The 19,845-nt window shown below is 45.9% G+C and overlaps 1 protein-coding gene across 1 annotated transcript in view; it reads right to left on the reverse strand.

The window, feature by feature from the left end:
- EXOC4 (exocyst complex component 4) overlaps nt 1-19,845 on the reverse strand; it is a 504,959-nt gene that overhangs the window by 98,655 nt on the left and 386,459 nt on the right. Inside the window, exon 11 of the mRNA XM_054988676.1 lies at nt 189-408. Within this exon, the coding sequence (XP_054844651.1) occupies nt 189-408 (220 nt within the window). The remainder of the gene's footprint in view (nt 1-188; nt 409-19,845) is intronic.

The following is a 19,845-nucleotide window of genomic DNA, read 5'->3' on the forward strand; positions in this document are numbered from 1 at the left end:
GCTCTACTGTATTATCATTCACGTATCCAAATCACATGGCAATGGAAGATAGAAATACTAGCATCTATTGGGTAACTAGGCCACTGAGGCACAGCAGGGTCTCCTTGCGGGCTTTTCCAGAGCTGTGGACCTCCTTTCCCCTAAAGCTTCACTGAGACCTCAGTGGGAAGTCTGGTTAGTAGAATTACCTGCAAGAGGGGTCGCTGCACCCCTAGCATCTTCATGGTGTCGGCGCTGGCAAGGATCTTCAGTGGATCTGTGGCCTTGGTAACGCCTTCTATTTCCTTGTTGATTTCTCCCAGCACTTGGCTAAGGAAGATGTTCTTGATATACATGGTCAGGAACTCACGCAGTGGGCACTGCTTAGTTGGACTGAGACCCAAAGCATGTTCAATCTCTTGGATGAATCTGAAACACATGAACAAGAAGAGAAGGCGTGGCATTACTGTCTCAACCGCGGCAGGTGGAACGACTAGGCGGTGATTCCCAGATATGTTATTACAGGAGGAGCAATCAAAGATACTTGCATGCCAGCCCCTTCCAGCAACAACCTCATAGACTTATTATTGTGTTTTATTCAGTACGTCTTTATTCTGCCCTTCCTCCAGTGATCTCAGGGCAGTACACTTCACTCTCTCTCCTCTCTCTCCTTTTTATCCTCACAACAACCCTGAGATGTTGGTTAGGCAGAGAGAAAGAGACTGGCCCAAGATCGCCCAACACGCTTTATGGCAGCGTGGAGACTTGTACCTGGGTCTCCAAGATGCCTGCCTATAGCCAGTACGCGGTGAGATGTCTTTTTAGCATGAGAGCATATAATTTGCTCTAAAACACAATTGTTTTATTAACTGTAACAGAGATCTTTTATTTGAGGACGCCCTGGCTTCACAAGTATCCTACAAAACGGAGATCAGCTCTGCACGGATTACCCAGCTATCCCTTAAGTGCTGTACATTGCAGTATTTTACAGTTCCCAGTGACTGCAGGATCCCTCGCCCTTCCACTAATCTGTCTAGAAGAGCGATATGTAAGTGCAGTTGTTGTTACTACTGCTATTATTATTATTATTACCTTAATCCAGCATCCCATACACCCTGGAAAGCTGTGGTCTCCCCTCCTTATGACTGCATAGGCACCTTATGCGTATCCAAAACAGCTAAGAATCCACGCCCACGCCTCCCCACCTGGGGGCCAATTCCAGTGATCTCTCTTTGTCCTCTGGTGGAGAACATTCCCCTTCGGCAGAAGCACTGGGTCACTGCCATGCTGCCTTCTCGATATACACTTCTGGATGTGAGGGCGATCTGGCTGCGACATCTGTCACCCCATTGATCGCCAGGGTTGATTCGATACACACTTCTGCCCGGAAGTGTTAGCCAGGGCTCTCTAACCAGAGGCGGCACCAGGGTTTCTGGCACCCGAGGCTGCCCCTATGCATACACACAGAGTGCGCGCGCCCCAGACTGCGTGATGACATCACTGCCCCATTGGCCGGCGGGCGGCTGGGATAGTGTGTGGAGACTGCCCGTGCTCCCAGTCGGGCACGGTGGGTGGCTGAGGAGGTTCCGCACGCTGCCCTGGATGCTTGCTGCGCCTGGCCCGCGGCTGCTGCGTCCGGCCGGGGGGGTGTGCTGGCGGCGGCGGCAGCACGGGGCAGGAGGGCTGGCAGGCTGCAGCAGCTGTGGGCCAGGCACAGCAGGTGGCTGGGGCAGTGCGCGAGCGGCTTCCCATCCCTCCCACTCAGCCCCCAGTGCTGCCGCCGCCAGCTCCGTGGTGCACGCCCCCGCCCCCAGCGCCCCCTCCGGCGCCTCAGTGCTTGAGGCAGGGGCCGGCCCTGCCTCAACGGGAGCGCCGGCCCTGTCTCTAACAACAACAACGACAACTACACTTATATACCACTCTTCTAGGCATATCAGTGCCCCACCCAGAGTGGTGAACAAGTTAGTGTTATTCTTATCCCCACAATACAGCTGGGGAGCTGGGGCTGAGAGAAATGGCTTACCCAAGGCCACCTCCTGTGCTCATGGCAGTAGCGGGATTCAAACCAGTAGAGTGCTGATTCGCAGCCGAACCATTTAACCACTGCGCTACAGCAGCTCTCTAAACACAGCCATTACATAGAGTTTCCCTGCAACTTAGGGGGCACAAGCAGGCAGGATTTCTAACGTCCTAGTTGTTGATTATCTTTTCACTTGCACTGTGTAATCCGCCCTGGGTCTCAGTGAGAAAGGCGCACATAAATAAATCAAAATAATAATGATGATAAATTGGTTATGAAGCCAGCCATTTACCGCAACCACGGGAACTTGGCTCGCTTCCATCTGTCCCCTCCTGCCAAGGAACTCAGCTCAGAGTACGTGGTGCCCAGTTTTATCCTCAAAACAACTCTGTGAGGTAGGCTGGGCTGAAAGAGAGCGAGTGGCTCACGATCACCCAATGAGCTTCATAACTGAGAGAAGATTTGAATCCAGGTCCTGCAAATCCTAGTCCAACATGCTAACCGCTACACCACACCTGGATCTCAAACTGGTTTTCCGACTAGGGAACCAGAGTTCCTTGTGGTTCAAATTAACCCCGGTGGTAAGGACTCTTGCCAGTAGGAAAACACAGACTCCAGACTGATACAAATTAAACAGCTTATAGAGGCACTACACACTACGGAAGCATGATGCTCAAATGAAGGATTCAGGAATAAACGGTAACAAGCATTTACACGGAGCAATTTGCCCAAAAGGCATTTGTATGTTACTGGAGAACTCTCGAGACCTTTCAAGATAGCCTTGAAGCGGGAAGTGCACAAAACAAGGGTGCTTATCCAATACCCGACAGCATGAAATACATGGCTGGTCTCCTGCTTATAGCCCAAGAGGGCTGTTACACAGGCCCTGTATGGTTTTCTGAACCATTTTTCTAAAACAATATCACTTTAAAAAACCTCCACCATATGTACATTTACAGGGGAATCGGAATCAATTCTCAATTGAAACTATCTTGCACTGGCAGATGAAAATAGAGGAAAAACCCATGAAGGTAAAAAGCGCCGTGGGGTGCATTTTCTCAGTGTGAGAGAGCAAGTCATGTGGCAAGTCAAGGATGGAACATTCCCTTAACGCATGGTAATTACACTTATTTAACATAACAACCGCAGCGCTCATTCTTGTAAAATGCTAAGGAGATTTCTGCAAATCAAAATGCAAAGCAAGGTACATTCTGGGTTGCTGGACCGTGGACCCAGATGACGTCCCAGAGGGAAAAGTCCAAAAACCTAATGAAGCTAAAAAAAAGAGGGGGGGGGGAGAGGAGGAAAACGCTTGCCAGCTTCCGCGTTGCTGCGAAATATCTAAGCTGCAGGCGGGGAAGATCAGGGGTGGCAGCCCTAAAGATTCAGAGGGAGAAAGCCGAAACCTCCGTCTCATATCCAATTCAGAAGCAAGCGCTTGCCGAGTGATATACAAATTTAACTTGCTTTATCTTTCTAGGAAAGCATTCAAGGTGATTTGTGACTACAATTAAGCGGTCCCTCTAGACGGAAAAGCACTTTAGGTAAAATCAAGTCTCTCGAAATTTTTTGCAAATGACAACTCGCTGGAATATTTTTTTTTCTATAACAGTTTATCGTTTCCTAAAACTTGAGTCATTTCAACTCCCAACTTTAACGTCTTCGCTGGCTTAGCTAATAGAGATAAGACGAGAATTGATACAGAAACTGACTGAGATAATTTCCTTTTGCTAAGTAGAGGCTGTTTTTTGCTATGATAACTCTTATCCAAAAGATGCTTAAAAAGGCCATTTTGCCAAATTCCAGTAAAAGATCCCTCCTCCACCTCCCCCACCCCACCCCGGTGTGGTGCATACACAACTGCACAACTGTGGGAGACTCAATGTATTATCCCGTTGTTTTCAAACTCTCTTCTGGGAATTTTCATCACAGACTTCTTCTCAACAGCAGACAGACTTCTCAGAGGGACAACCTGTCTCCCATCACCTGTGCAGCCATGGGGTGCTTCAAGGTGTGCCCTTGGCTGCCCTTGCAGTTCAGAAAGGGCATGTGTTTGATGCAGGGCTTTTTTTTCCGGGAAAAGAGGTGGTGGAACTCAGTGGTGGAACTCAAGACTGCACAAGGTCACTTGGGGTCAGCTGGAACAAGGGGGGAGTTTTTTAAAGTTTAAATTGCCCTCGGCGAAAATGGTCACATGGCTGGTGGCCCCGCCCCCTGATCTCCAGACAGAGGGGAGTTTAGATTGCCCTCCATGCCACTTGGCAGCACGGAGGGCAATCTCAACTCCCCTCTGTCTGGAGATAAGGGGGCGGGGCCACCGGCCATGTGACCATTTTTGAGAGGTGCCGGAAGTCCGTTCCACCGTGTTCCCGCTGAAAAAAAGCCCTGGTATGACGTCTGCTTGTTGTGCCATCTGGCCCCACTCAATCCCTGTTACATCTTACCTAAATACTAAAGGCAAAGAGGTTCTGAAAGCATTATTGAGGGCTCTCCGTAATAGGATGATAGTTACCAGTTCCCAACATTTCTACCGTACCTCTCTCTCAAAGGACCTGAGGTGGGATTCTCTTCCTGAGACCCCATGAATATGCCAAACCCTATGGCAAGAGCCAACTGACTGGGCCAATCAAACGGATGTCTTCTACCTGACAGCTGCAACACCATATGATTCTTCTGGCATTCACACAACAACACTGTTAACCCGACTTGCCGTCTGGGAACTGCAGGCTGTGCATATAAGATACCGTAAAGGCACTGACTTTATTGTGTGCGATGGTTGTTGTGGGTTTTCCGGGCTGTATTGCCGTGGTCTTGGCATTGTAGTTCCTGACATTTCGCGAGCAGCTGTGGCTGGCATCTTCAGAGGTGTGCTTTCAGATCAAGCCCTGAGATCCTACCCCAAGAAGTGCAGCTCATGCCCGTAGTGGGACATGTAAACAGGGCCTCTGTGGGATTCGCCAAGATGGATCCACTCCAGTGAAACTCTTATTGCCACAGTAATATTTTCAAAAAACGATCTCTGGGTGGAAATGTTATGTTTGGACGGGCAAAAAATCCGTCCTGTTTCGAGTTAACAATGGCAGACAAACCAACCAAGGCCTTGCTCACATTATCCCATTATTCTGGGATACCCACCCAACTCTTTTCAACCTCTGAATTGCATACCTGCCCAAGGGGAATCCTCCTTTCTGTCTGTAATGATTTCAAGCTTAAAAGAATTCTCACCAACAAATGGGGGCTTGCAAGGAAGCATGACTCTCTGAGTGTGTGGAATATATGGCTGATTTTTTTTTCATCCTACCCAGGCCTCTCCCTCCAAGAAACTATAAATTCTTAAGGGCTTCCCTGCCCTCTGCATTCTCCGCATCCCAAAGCAAGCTCAGTGCTCGTAGGCTTTGCATTTGCCGTGGCTGGGTGGGCTCTTGTTAATTTTACAAAGGAGCAAACTTTGTGCATACCTATCTACCTAGACAGCAACCCCAAAATATGCAGCCCCCTGCATTGTATACAGACAGCAGTACTTTGCTGCCTTCCTGATAGGTGCTCGACCACGAACTTTGGTATTAGAAGGAATAACGTACAAGCAATTACATAGGAGGGGATACTGCCGGAAATTCTTTTCACCCTATGTACATATGTATGTGCTGTCAAGTCACAAGCGACTTATGGCAACCCCAGCAAGGTCCTTTCCAAGTGAGAAGCAGAGGTGGTCTGCCAGTGCCTTCCTCTGCAGAGTCTGTTTTCCTTGGTTGTCCCAGTCCAACTACTGGCCCTGCTTAGCCTCCAAGATCCGATGAGATAAGGCTATACTAGGGTTGGCAGTCCCCCCGCTCCCACCCTCCATCCCCTGTCCCCACTTACCTGGCTGGCAGGAGGGGGAATGTGCCTCCCGGGGCGTGCTCCTGGGTGGTGCACTGGCCCAATTTGGGGGAAGGTAAAAGGTAGGTGCTGGGCCTCTGACCACCTGCCTGGGGGCTTGGGGGACCTTGCAATCCTAGGCTATGCCATAAAATTCCACATCCCTGCCCCTTGCCCAATACCACCACCCCTCATATTCAGCAAGCTCCTGCACCCCCCATCTCCCCCCGTTTTGCCCTCCTTTAACTGATGTTCACTTGCTCTCAATATTCCATGCAACCAGGACCTTTTTTTCATACACAGGCTGTGTGTATTCTTTTTAAAAAAGGGATAAATTCATATTTCTCTGCATAACTCTTAAATAGGAAGGTCCCTCTTAGGTGGCCTGCTTTGGCAGCTTTGGGGACTCTCATCGGGGACAGCCGCTTTACTGATGACGGTGGATCCAGTCAATGGTATGACATGGAAACACCCTGGAATTCCTCGGTCCTGCAGTCACAGAGGTGCTTTCCCAAGGCATCAAATCCTTGCCCGCTCCTGGCCTAAAGGCTACTGATCGCAGCACTCTGTCAAGCTGATCTCCCATCCTAGAAGCGTTCAAAGCAGCAGCCATTTCAAGGGGATTGAGCGGCATTTGAGAAAATGATCGAGCTGATTGATGAAAGCGCTTTTCTTACTGCACTCCTGCATCATCTGCTCCATCATTTCCCTCCTTTCTTTGCTGGAAAAAAAATCTCAGTGAAGCTCAGGAAACATCAGAAGATCCTGACGATTAAACAGACGTGCAGCTTAATACACAGAAAGAACGTAAAACATCCGCTTCACTGGATACACCAGAGATCTTTTGCTACTGAAGATGCATCCGTGGAGAAGGGACTAAAAGGTGGAAAGCACAGCATTTACAGAGGAAAACTAGACGCTGGGGAATTGGGCTGCAGTATTATCGTTTATGACAGAACAGATATTGCTTTTAAGAACAAGCTGGTGACTTTATTGCATACACAGATAAACCATCCAGTTGCCAAGTGCTCGAGCAGAACTCTCTTTTTCTTGCCCTTCCCTTTACCAGAGCTTCTTCTGTTCAGTCTCCAGTTTTCTCAGCCACAACCCACTGCAAAGTCACAAAGCTAGAAGAAACCCAAAGATCCGTGGAATGCAAGGTCTTGCCTGAAAGATGACCCCCCCTCCACATATACCACCCATTTGAGTTGTGATGAGCTGGCACAGAGCAATGAGGTATGAACAGGGAGGCCCCTAGGTTCTCATCCCAGGGCAATAATGCATAAAATCAGGCCAGAGGTAAGCAGGGACTCCCCCCCCCGCCCCAATATCCTATCTGTATCCATCTTCTCCTCCTCTGAAGAGCCAAGTGAGTTTTCTTCCTTTATACCCACTTTCTGATCTGAGGGACAGTGACTGGCTTCAGGCAACACAGTAGGCTTCCTCACCCAGAGTCTCTGTACACGGAGACCTCTTACATGAAGACGCTCAAGTGAAGGGAGACGCAATGCTAGCTAGCTGGGAAGCGTAGTTTAAAAAGGCAGAGCCACAGGCTCTGTCAATTTCACCTCTCTACAGAGCTGGCAAAGATAGCTCTTCAGAGAGTTTGGAGGTGAAATTAACAAACCCTCCAAGGAGTGATGGTTGCCTGCTCTACAGAGAGGTGAAATTGACAGAGCCTGTAACTCTGTCTTTTTAAACTACTCTTCCTGGCTAACACTGCGTCTCGCTTCACTTGAGCGTCCTCGTGTAAGAGGTCTTGTGTAAAGAGACTCCAAGTAGAAATTCAAATCCAGGTCTTCCCAGGACAGAACAATAACCCACTGACTACACTAGGCTAGCTTTTTGACACAGGCCATTGCTAGGCTACGTAGTTTACAAAGCAAAGAAGTTTCCCTGGAGGAGGTTTAGTAAACGATAGAGTGGAGAGAATGACAGTAAGTGGCGATTTGCTTGGGTAATAAAGAAGCAACACGAGGACAAGTAGGCAAACTTTTATTTATTATTTATTTGGTACATTTTTATCCCATGTTTCCTCTGAAGGATTAGGGTGGAGGCTGTCATCCTACCTGCTTCCATTTTATCCTCCCAATAACCCTTAATGGTTTGGGGCCACCATAACTTAAGGATCGCCTTTCCCCATATGATCCTACCCATCCACTCTGGTTGTCTTTGGGGGCTGGGCTTCAGGTGCCCCTGGTTGGAACCCCGAGAAACGGCCTCCTACGTTGTGGCGACAAAACTTTGGAATTCTCTCCCCAGGAACATCTTTCTCTCGCCGTCTATTGTTATCTTCCGCCAGCAAGTGAAGACTTTGTTTTGTTTCATTTGGTATCTCTCGCATAACCGTTATTGGCTCTCCTCCCTGGTTTTTATGTTATCTGTGTGTTTACTTGTTTTTATTGAATTATTTTATATATTATTTTAAATACTGTTTTAATGTTGAAATGTTTTTATGTTTGCTGCCTTGGGATCCAGTTTGGATGGGTAGGAGGCATTACATAAACCAACCAACCCTGCGAGGTAGGTGAGGCTGATAAGGTGTGATTGACCCAAGGTCACCTGGTTAGCTTCATGGTGAAATGGGTATTTGAACCTGGGTCTCCCAGCAATTAGTCCAACATTCTAACCATTACACCATGCTGGGTCGAGTGCCAGAAAACCCCTATGATGTTTATCTGTGAAGATAATCTGCCACTGCGTGGAGGGCACTCTAAACTCCCCTCTGTCTGGAGATCAGGGGGCGGGGCCACCGGCCATGTGACCATTTTCAAGAGGTGCCAGAACTCCGTTCCACCGCGTTCCCGCTGGAAAAAAGCCCTGCTGATGATGTCTCCAAAAGCTACCAATTTTCCAATAGCCTGGCAATGAGCCTGACCCATATTTCTAAGAGTCAGAAATTACAGGATTATGGTGGAGCATCCCACATTTGTGGGAGTCCCGGGTGCCAAGGCAGTGCCTGTGGTTGGATTCATCCCTCTTTCGGGACAAATTCCTAGCAGCATCCATTTCCCTCTGATCACGGGAGTGTGCAGCTATCGTGTTATTAACAACAATAAGCCATCGTAGTACATAAAAATAAAATGGCATATGGGGAGCAACACGATATGGCCATTCTAGTTAAACTGAAAGGTAACTAAATTCAAGTGCTTTGGGCCATGGAGGTTTTAAAAGATACAAACGGCATGGGAGGCTCTCCTCCAGCAATTTCTCAGGCAAGCAAAGCAATAAGCAAAACTCAGCCATGCGCAGAGGAAGGGGTGCTTTAGTCCTGCTGAAGCCGAAGAACTAACTGCATGCAGCTTCCATTGACTTCAATGGGACTGTAGCTCAGCTGATCTTTCCAGATTTGTGCCAAATATTAGCAAATCTAGGACTGAATACAGGCTAATTAACATAGTTACTGAGGGAAACCAAGCAGAGCATGAGTCAAAAGTGGTGTTATGTTTGAGATTAGCAACATTCTCTCCACCGTGCCCACTCCTACGTGAAAAAATTCAAAGCCTTTAACATTTTCCTGGCTTGTTTTGAAATTCCTTGGATGTTTAGTCTGAGGAGAAACCTGCAAATTCAGAATAGAATTCCTATAAAGGTACAGAAAAAGATCGATGCCTTTTCAGGTTGCATTGACAGGCATGCTGTCTGGCCAGCTCGATCCTGGACCTCTGCCATGACAAAGAGTCCTGTGGCACCATACAAACTAACGCATTGATGGCGGCACGTGTCTTCATGAGACACTGCCCTCTGTGGCATATTTATTTTATTTATTATACTGAAACTTTAGTTTTAATGCAGTCTCTCTGTTTATTCATTTGAGTAGACACAGCCCATCCCCCCCCTTGAAGATAGGTAGTCAAAGATATTTCCACTAAAGCATCTTACGACTGACAAGTAGGACCAAGCCACTGTGCTAAGAATTCATCAAGAACGTTCTATCATGGACTGTATGAGGAACAAAACAGGGAAGTTTCTTCCTGGAAAAAAAGGATCACAGTCTAACAAATGTGGCACAATGGAAGAAGGGGTGGAGAAAGGAAGACAGAAAACAGGGACACAGTACATTTATGTTACATAAAGTTGGTAACCACAGCAACCTGGAAAGCAGTGATGACAAAGGGTCTAGTTGGTTTCCCCCCTCATTCTTATGTACCATCAGGGCTTTTTTTCAGCTGGAACATGGTGGAATGGAGTTCCGGAACCTCTTGAGGTTTAGATTGCATGGAGGGCAATCTAAACTCCCCTCTGTCTGGAGATCAGGGGGCGGGGCCACCAGCCATGTGACCATGTTCGCCCAGGGCGATTTAAACTTTTAAAAATTCTCCCCTTGTTCCAGCTGACCCAAAGTGACGTCATTGGCCCTGGGAGAATGCGTGCACTTTGTACGTGCACATGTGGTACCAGGGGCACCACCTCCCGCCAAGAGTTGCCCCCCGTGCTGGCAACCCACTGAGTTCCACCATCTCTTTTCCCAGAAAAAAGCCCTGTGTACCATGTTCTAGAAAGGAAGTTGGTCTAGTGGACATTGGTCTAGTCCAAGGGTCCTCAACGCAGTGCCCGTTGGCACCATACCACCTACAGAGATCTTTCCTGCAGCCTGCCAAGTGTTTTTAGAAAGTGCATGGGGCCAGATGGGGCTTTTACCCAGCAGGGCTTCTGTCTGGCCACTGGAGATCTGATTGGCTGTGAAGATTTTTTCAAAGTTGCTTTGGCAGCAGCTGCCATCACAGCACAAGAAACTTCATTCCATGAAAGAAGGTATTCTGTATTTATGCAAGAAAATATTTTAAAACAGTATTTCCATTTAAAAAGACATCCTGTTAAAGTTTCTGCCTGAAATGTTGAAGAGTAATTATTAGAATTCTGCATGATTGTTTTGTGGTTATATTGGCGCATTCCGGCTTTTACGGCCGGAGAACGTTAGTTGTTATAGATTTTCCGGGCTGTATGGCCGTGGTCTTGGCATTCCACTGCTGGCGAAACATTAGGAACTACAATGCCAAGACCACGGCCATACAGCCCGGAAAATCTACAACAACAAACGTTTTGTGGTTGGTTCCGCCTTCTGCAGCAGCCATCGTGTCCACCATCCTACGCCAGAATTCAAAGATGACCACAGGTTCAAAAGGTTCTCCAAGCTGGTGGAGAAGGCCTTATAGACTCTCCCTTTACTCCCAATGATTGTGAAGGTGGAAACGTAGAATTACATGACTTCACAGTATAAGCCTGCTTAAATTAAAAAAAGGAATGGCTGTACTCACAACATGGCCTCTGGGGATACCCTGCTGTGTCCATGATGCGCTAAACAAAGGTTCGACTCTGGGGCTTCCATATCCAAATCCTGCGCTTTGGCCACTGCCCCACACTGATCTATGTAAACTGGTGGCTCTGCTAGTGTAACTGTAAGCATAATGCTACCAAAAAATTTCCCTTTCCGCTTTGCCTCCTTATGGCCCAGTTCCCCTCCCTGGGCACTCAATCTGTTTCCATTAGCCTTAATGAGAGTCAAGCAAGTGCACTGAAGGATGACAGGACTTCATAAAAACAGACGGAAATGGCACTTGCTGAAGCTAGTTTTCGGTCCACTTCTCCTACTACAGGAAATCCTTATTAGCAGGCCTCCACCCAGGTGCCAGCAGGAACAGCAGCACTCCTCTTAAAACTCTTTGAAAGGAGTGTCGGAGGCAGCTTCATTACAGCAGTAACGGGGCCTGCGCGATGAAATTGGCGCACTGCAAACTCCTCCAAGATGCAACCGAGATATTCGTCTTGGACTCCGATGTCCGTTGACGTCCTCCGTTCAGACACAAGCGGCTTTCTACACCACTGCTGCGCCCCAGTGGGATCTGGTTGGTGCCACGTTTCAGATCAAAATGGGAGAGAAATTACAAAAATAAGGCAAGGCCTCGGAGGCCTCTCACCGTTCTGGGATTTGGCTCATCTCTAACAACGGTCTCAACAATCCACTGATGTGTCTAAGAAGAAACTCTTCCAGGCATAGCTACTGGCAGGGTTGCCAGAGCCCCTTACCCTGTGGGTGAGAGATCTGGCACTCACCTTTTCAGCGGTCATCAAGCAGGTGTGTTCGTATGTGTGTGTGCACTCGATCCGTACATCTGAGGCACCTGTGGTACAATACTTCCCAAAGAGATCTCACTAAAATTAATAAGTACCAGAAGAAGGGCTCTGATCTGCAGAAGGCTTTTGGAGAGAAGCCAATTTTTTCACTGAAATTTTCTACACCATAAGAATCTGGTGTGTGTGTGTGTGTGTGTCAAAACGTTTTTTCTAAAAGAATCACATAATTCTTGTCCCTCTTATACTTAGTTCACCCTTCCTCCTCTCTCTTATTTCTGTGTTACATAACTGTGCAGCATTAGTATTCTGTGGGAATGCCGTAGTAGGACTTCGCCTCTCCCACCACCTCCTGACTCCAGGTATGGCTTTAATGAGAGATTGCAGGGAGACACCAACTGTAATGCAGACTTTTAAAATCACATCCATCATTTGAAATATTGCTGCCACGAACCTGGGCACGTTGGATTTCACCACCAGCACCCTACTTCCGCTTTTGCTTCTCTTTCCATTTTAGGTCACTTGTTTGAATATTGTTAAGTTATGTCTGTTAATTCTGTCTCTGCTGTACAGCAAATTTCACCCTAGACCAGATCCTGTCAAAGCAATGCTCTGCTCAGATCTTGCTTTCAACCAAAACAGTCCGTGAGGTTGTGCTGAACGTGCGATGCTTCCTTAAACTAAGCCGGAACTTTGGTCCACCTGTCCCAGTCTTGAATATTTGGACTGGCAACGGCACTCATGGGTTTCAGACAGCAACTTTCAGCCAGAGATGCAAAGGACTGAACTCACGACCTTGTGTGAACAAAGCAACTGCCCTATAAGAGATCACAACAACTGTACCATTAACCGCCCCTTACCTTTGACTGGCATTTTATTAATTACATTTAGCTGATGGCCGTAGCAAGATTGCATGAAATCATGAGCAAGACTGGAAGAAACACACACACACACACACACACACACACACACACACACACACACACACACTCCCCATGCTTTAAGTATAGCTTTTCATAATTAGGTTTTTAAATACTGAACCACGAAAAACAATACGGTTCCTTCAGAGTCATTCTCTTTAGCTGGCAAAAGAGGACATTAATGGTAGATACCCACGGCACTAGCAAAATGTAAAATCAAAGACAATTTGGATAGCTAAACATTAAAAAGATTAATCTTAGCATTCGCTTTGATATGGACATGAGTATTCTCTAGGTCAGCAATAAATCCCGTTTGGAAGAGCCGCTCCCAGACCTCTAGTGTGTAGGGATAGCGTTCTGCCAAATAATCTTTGAGCGGGAGTTTTGGCCAGGGTTATTTGAAGAAATAGCTTTTCCAGGCCCCAAGACCTCTGCACGCTTTCTAGAACCAAGAAGTTCAAAGGAAGAGTAATTAACTTGTGGCATTCTCTGTCACAGGACTTCGTGACGGCTACTGGTTTAGTTGGATTTAAAATGCAGTTAGGCAAATTCATTGGGAACAGGTTCACCAAAGGCTATTAGCCAAGATGACTCAATGGGGACTCTGTGTTCAGTAAAAGTAAAGGGACAATAGCAATGGGAGACGTGTAGGCCTTCCAGTAACATTTGGTTGGCCGTTGTGAGAAGGAGGATGCTAGATTAGATGGCCCACTAGTTTGCTCTAGTACACCTTCTCTTAGATCCGGTGTGGGAAAGTGGTTAGAACTGGGGAGGGGGGCTATGACATGGGGGGCTCCAGGTTCAGTTCCCTATACAGCCGTAATGTTCACTGGGTGACCTTGGCAAGTCACATTTTTCCAGCTTAACCCACCTCAGCACGGGAATACGGGAGAACTAACTTCTGACTCGGAGCCCTCAAAAGCAGGCGGAGGCCAAGATGGGGCAGCCAGGCCCAACGATTTGCCCATCTCTGATTGAGAAGGAAAGAAGACATCACACAACCCCAAGATGGCAGGGGAATTGTCACCTGGCAAATTTCTCCATGGGGGCCACACATGCTTGGGATGTCAGATGCGATCAGATCAACTCAAATTGCAGTTCCCAGCTGCCCAGCTTACTGCTCCCCTTCCCCACTTCACCCCCCCCTCCTAATCAGATAACAAACAGTGTAATAACTGGCTATGTGTCTGTCAATCCAATTATTTCCTATTTGGGATGTGCTGACATTCCATTAAATAAAGCAGACAGATGGCAAGAACTTTCATTATCGTTCAACTGACTGATTAGCCGCTTATGCACGGCACGAGGGTACAGAAATCAATGCAATCAGGTGTGCGCCGTCTGAAAGCTCCACAGGGCAAAGGCAAAAGCTGTGTCCAGCATACCAAGACAGTTCCAATTGAGATCTAACACTCTCAGCGGCCCCCTTGCAGTCACAAAGCACACCCACACATCTGGGACTGGGGAACAAAGGTCGCCACTTTCCGATGCGTCTCACGGCTTACTAACACGAACGAAGCATTGTGGGTAAAATATCAGAGAGGAAACATTCCATGGTGCCCTGCACGGAAAAAATCCCAGGCCAGATTCAGTTTGCAGCAGCGGCAACATAATTCTGTCAATTTCTGCATTCCCTCTGTCAGATGCAAAGACTGTTTTCAGTTAGAATCAGTGCAGCACTCAATGCAGAGTTGCCATGCTACTGCTCATCTCTAGAGAGGCACAGCCTGGAGGCCTGGAGTTGCGTAGCTTGAGTCACAAAAACAGAATCTCCATCAGTCCAACCGACAAAGAAGTCATACACGGAGAACAATGCATTTACCAATCAAATTTTGTATCTGACTGTCTTGGTTGACATCTTCCAAAAAGGGGGTGGGGGGAATAAGCACAAAGATTTCCAGTGTGGCAACAATGCCACTGTCCATACCAGAGGAGTTAGCCGTGTTAGTCTGTAGTAGCAAAATCAAAAAGAGTCCAGTAGCACCTTTAAAGGTGCTACTGGACTCTTTTTGATTTTACTGTCCATACCGGCTCTTTGTTGCGTCACCTACAATTGTATCATGTTACGGAAAAGTTCTATCTTGCACTCTCCAGAATCTAGGCTAACATTATAAAACAAAACAAACAATCCAGTTAAAATAAAAATACCTTTCAGTAAAACCAAACACCAGCAGTAAAGCTATCCCTATTAACAGCATCAATAAACCCCGTAATATAAAATAATTTTAGCATAAATACAGGATGTAAAATCATAACAAAAAATAAATGGGAAAGAATGCTGGGTTAGATGGACCTTCGGTCTGAATCAATTAGTTTCTTTTTATACTGGCGCACGTGTGTGTGGGGGGGGGGCGGGGGAGCCTTCTTTATGGGGCAGCTTGAGAAGCAACCTCTTGGCCTCTAGATCAGAATAGATCTAGATCTACATCTGAGAACTATGGATCCAAGAACGTCAGCATAAGGTCCTCTGACCTAGTCTTGACCTCACATTAAGAAGGTGGCAGAACAGAGACTTTCTAAAAACCAAACCAGCTTTGTGTTCTGGGTAACTCTGAATCAGTCTTGATTCGGATATAGGCATGCAGTAAAGAAGCCCTGAACATCTGCTTAGCTTTCCTATAGCAAATCATTTAACTCCTGGCCAGAGGTACACCACAGATAACGTTTTTGGTTTGTTACTGGGTACAGTACACAAATAATACAATTAAGGAGTCTCGGCTTCCTTTTAAAGCCTTAATTATTACAGCAATACCTACTTAGTATTCTTAATAACTCAATCAACAGAAACTTGTACCATCCATTATAACCGATCATTAAGGAGAGCAATAACAAGAGTCCAAAAAGTATCTTACGGAAAGATAAGAAGATCACAGGCAAGGAGCCTCTTCAAAGAAGCAGCTCGCTATCAGTTTAGCTTGTTATATTTACAGGGCTTCAGAGCCTTTTCGTAACAATAGCTGCTTCAGAGACTCAAATTCTTGGCTAGCTATTATCTTATGATTTCATTCACCAAACAAGATTATTCATATTAGAAATATCTTCATTTGTGGGGCAATTTTATATTCACTACTAATATAGTGAGTATCAAGCTGCAAACCATAAAGTTGATGATGAGATGGTATTTGACACCATCTAGGCTGCAACATATGACCCACTCAATCTCCCCCTTATGCTGGAAGGGATGTGGGAATAGAGGAACATATATGCATTGCTGGTGGGATTGTGTCTACATTAAACAGTTTTGGAGTGATGTGTGTAAATACATACAAGAGATAACCACCTATCAGATACCTCTTCAGCCTGAAGTGATCTTGCTAAATGATTGGTGTGCTGTTCTCATCCCGAAAGAAAGAAAGGCTCTAATAGCTCTACTGTTGGCAGCAGGTAAATCTGTTATTGCGACAGCTTGGAAAAGCGAGAAGGGCCCAACCATCTCCAACTGGTTATTGAAAGTCTGGGATTTATTTATTTTAGCCAAATTAACTGATTACACTAAGCAACGAGAAAATCCAGACTACAAATCCCACTTTACTGAATTTTGGTTCCCGGTTCTAGACTTTCTGTCACAAGATGATTCTACTAAACAACTTGTTAAATCTAGAGACTGTTTTGATGTTCTACTTAGCTTGTAACTACTTGATTTCTAATGTTTAACTTTATATACTATTGTCTGTTCTTGTACATTCTTACAGTTTAAAATAAAAAATATATTTTAAAAAAAGAAAAGAAATATCTTCATGACGCATATAACAATAATGAGTTCATTCTTGTTACTTTTTGTGTTAATAGAGTCTATGTAGAATTAGTGATTACAAGTTTCTCATACATCTGAACATCCTTTGGCCCTCCACCAGCACGCCTATAATATTGCCAGCTTCTCTAAAGTTAGACATTCCTGCCACTCTCAAGTCTGATACTTGCTGCATCTGGGCCTTGGTACATTGCATGCATTAGTGTGAGTTAGATGGCTCTTCTAATTTACAAATTTAGAAATTTTAGAAAGCGAAGTGCAAGCTGAACTCAAAGCAATTGAGGGAAACAAAGCATCTGGAGTAGATGAAATACCAATAGAGCTATTTCAAGCTACAGAAATGGAGTCCATCAAAATCTTAACAAAAATCTGTCAACAAATATGGAAAACAAAACAATGACCTACAGACTGGGAACGTTCAGTCTACATTCCTGCTTTATGATAGTGCCAATAAATTACCGTCATGTCCTGCTGTTGCCTGTTGATGCCACGTTTCCCTGCACTTTGTAGTTTTGTTCCCATGATGAGGGACAAATCCTTCCTTTCAGTGCTCAGGAGGAGCCACTCCCTAGAGGTGATGCGGGTGGATCTGACCATGCTGTCCTCCGTTCTGATCTATTCTTCCCAGGGTTCAAAATTAAGATCAAATTGCTCCCAATAAAGTCCTTCATCTCAACATCAGATTTCTTGTCACAGTGGACCTGCTGTCATGGTGGAGAGACCTGCTGGAACTGTGATTGGAACTTCACTTGATGCCCTCTACCTCAGAGCATTTGTTTTTCTCTACAGGTTACTGTGTTTTTGACCAGAGTAGACCCCGTATACCAATTTACCATGATCCTTTGTGTTTGGCCCTTGATCTATTTCTCTGTCTTGACTTAATGACAGGGCCATCACGCCATATCCAAAATGTGATATCCACGGGCAGAGAAATGTTGCAGGGTGCTACTGTACCATCAGCATGGGAGTCAATGTGGTTTCTCTTATAGCCCCCTACACCAGTACATTATTCCTCCCCTTCCTAAAACAGTCCACCAGGCTTTATGCCTTCTCCAAGGTTGTTTTATTCTAGGCCTCTGGACTCCCTTAGACGTCTATCTAGCCCTGTTTCTGTGTGCACAGGTATCTTGAACAACTTTCTTGGTCATATCCAGCAATTGTTCCCCTATAGTTTTAGCAATATCCATGACATTTGCCTATAAGTGCCTCTGGGGAACAGGACAGAACTGAGATGGAGGAGATGTTCTTGTATGAAACGAGGAACCAAGGATATACCTTTAAGATATTATCTCCCTTATTCAGAATAGATGGATATTTGTTTGTTTGTTTATGTCGTTTATAGTCTGCCTTTCTCACTGAGACTCAAGGCGAATTACACCGTGTAAGATTAGTAAAGTCAGTATCAGAAACATTTCCATAAACAATGCCATAGGGTAAATAGATACAAGTTCATAAAGACATAGCATTAGCAAGGATCCAATACAATATAGTGGTGAGGTCTATGGTTCTTAACTCATTAGCGGAGCGTCTGAGATCCCCTCCCTACAATACAGCCCTCCTATTTGAGTAACAAACTGTTTTGAATAATGCAGTTTTTCATCCTTTGTGGAAAGCCAGGAGGGTGGGGGCTCTCCCGACCTCCGCAGGCAGGCTGTTCCACATTGTAACGATTACTGAAACAATGTGTAAGAAATGCTTTGAACTCTCAAAAGGCACTAACCAAATTCTATGATTAATCTTCACCAGGCTTTATGAGCAAACTCCAGTTCAAGACTCCCTGATTTGCTGTTCTGCACCACAATGTGTGCAGCCCGTCTCCTTCTCTCCATCTCCTTGGAATGCGCCATCCGCAACAGGCTTCTCAAGGGCAGCTCGGCAGTGACATCAGCTTCTTTTCAATGCCAAAGAACACTTTTCTCCCTTTAATGGTGTGTTTTAGCCTCCTAACTTTTACTACAGGCACATTTAAACCTCGGCAGTGTTGTTTTAATTACAGACTCGAAAGAAAGAAAGCTGAAAGTACGGCTGCAGCCAGCCGGCAGTCGTAGCTCTCCAGATGGAGTACACAAACGATGCCATATTGCTCGGGCACGACTCTGTAAGGAAGGGGGAGGAGGGAGAGAAGCTGTCAATGAAAAGACAAACCAGGCAGCTAAAGTTTCTGCCTTTCCCTGGGGCTAAACTCCGTTCACAAAACCTTCCGATTACAGAGTAACTGAGACCCGTCTGCTTGTTTGTTCACAAGGAAGCTGCACTGCTGGCACCACACGGGACTCTGGGATAAGGCGGTCCAGGTATTCTCAGGTATCAGGATTTGAGTCCAGTGCCACTTTAGACACCAACAAAATTTTCAGGGTATACCTTACTGATCTACTGCAGAACAACACAGCTACCCACCTAAAACTATCAGGTTATCAGCTGGAAGTCTAAAAGACTTCGCATCAAAGGGCGGGGCGTGGGGGAGAAAGGGAGAGTGTGGTCCTTTTGGAGTTAAATCTTTATTTAATAGTAAAGAGTCCAGTAGCATCTTTAAGACTAACCAACTTTACTGTAGCATAAGCTTTAGAGAACCACAGCTCTCTTCGTCAGATGGATCTAACTGTAACATAAGCATGCATGACGAAGAGAGCTGTGTTCTCGAAAGGTTATGTGGTTCTCGAAAGCTTACACTACAACAAAGTTGGTTAGTCTTAAAGGTGCTACTGGACTCCTTTCCATTTTGCAACTACAGACTAACACGGTTAACTCCTCTGGAACTCTGAAGATGGAAAGCCCTACACAAATGCAAACTACTATTTTTAAAAATAATTCCTGTCCTACCCTCAGTGAAGATAAAATAATGTACAGGAAAAAAGGAGAACTGAGAATTTCTGGAAAACTAAACTGTGACATAGTAAAGGCGGGTCTGCGCTTTCAGCTCCCTGGTGAGGGGGCAGCCTGCAGAAGCACATGTCTTCTTATCGGATGTTTGTGGAAATGAGCCCATCAAAAGACCAAAGAAACCAGGAAGGAGTCCTCGTACAGGTCCTTTGACCTTATCATGCTTGTACAATAAATGCTCCGGGCTGACATTCTAGCACTCCTCGCCACAGAGTTGCAGGCCTAAGGAGCCATCTTCCAACTTAAGTACCTCTTTCACCACAGACCTCACCACTATGTTGTGTTGGATTCCTACTAATGCTATGTCTTTGTGAACTTATACCTATATGCAAAGCCAAATTATTCAAAAAGGCTTTTTACTCAGA

Source organism: Eublepharis macularius, chromosome 9 (assembly GCF_028583425.1).
Source record: "Eublepharis macularius isolate TG4126 chromosome 9, MPM_Emac_v1.0, whole genome shotgun sequence".
Classification (NCBI taxonomy): domain Eukaryota; kingdom Metazoa; phylum Chordata; class Lepidosauria; order Squamata; family Eublepharidae; genus Eublepharis; species Eublepharis macularius.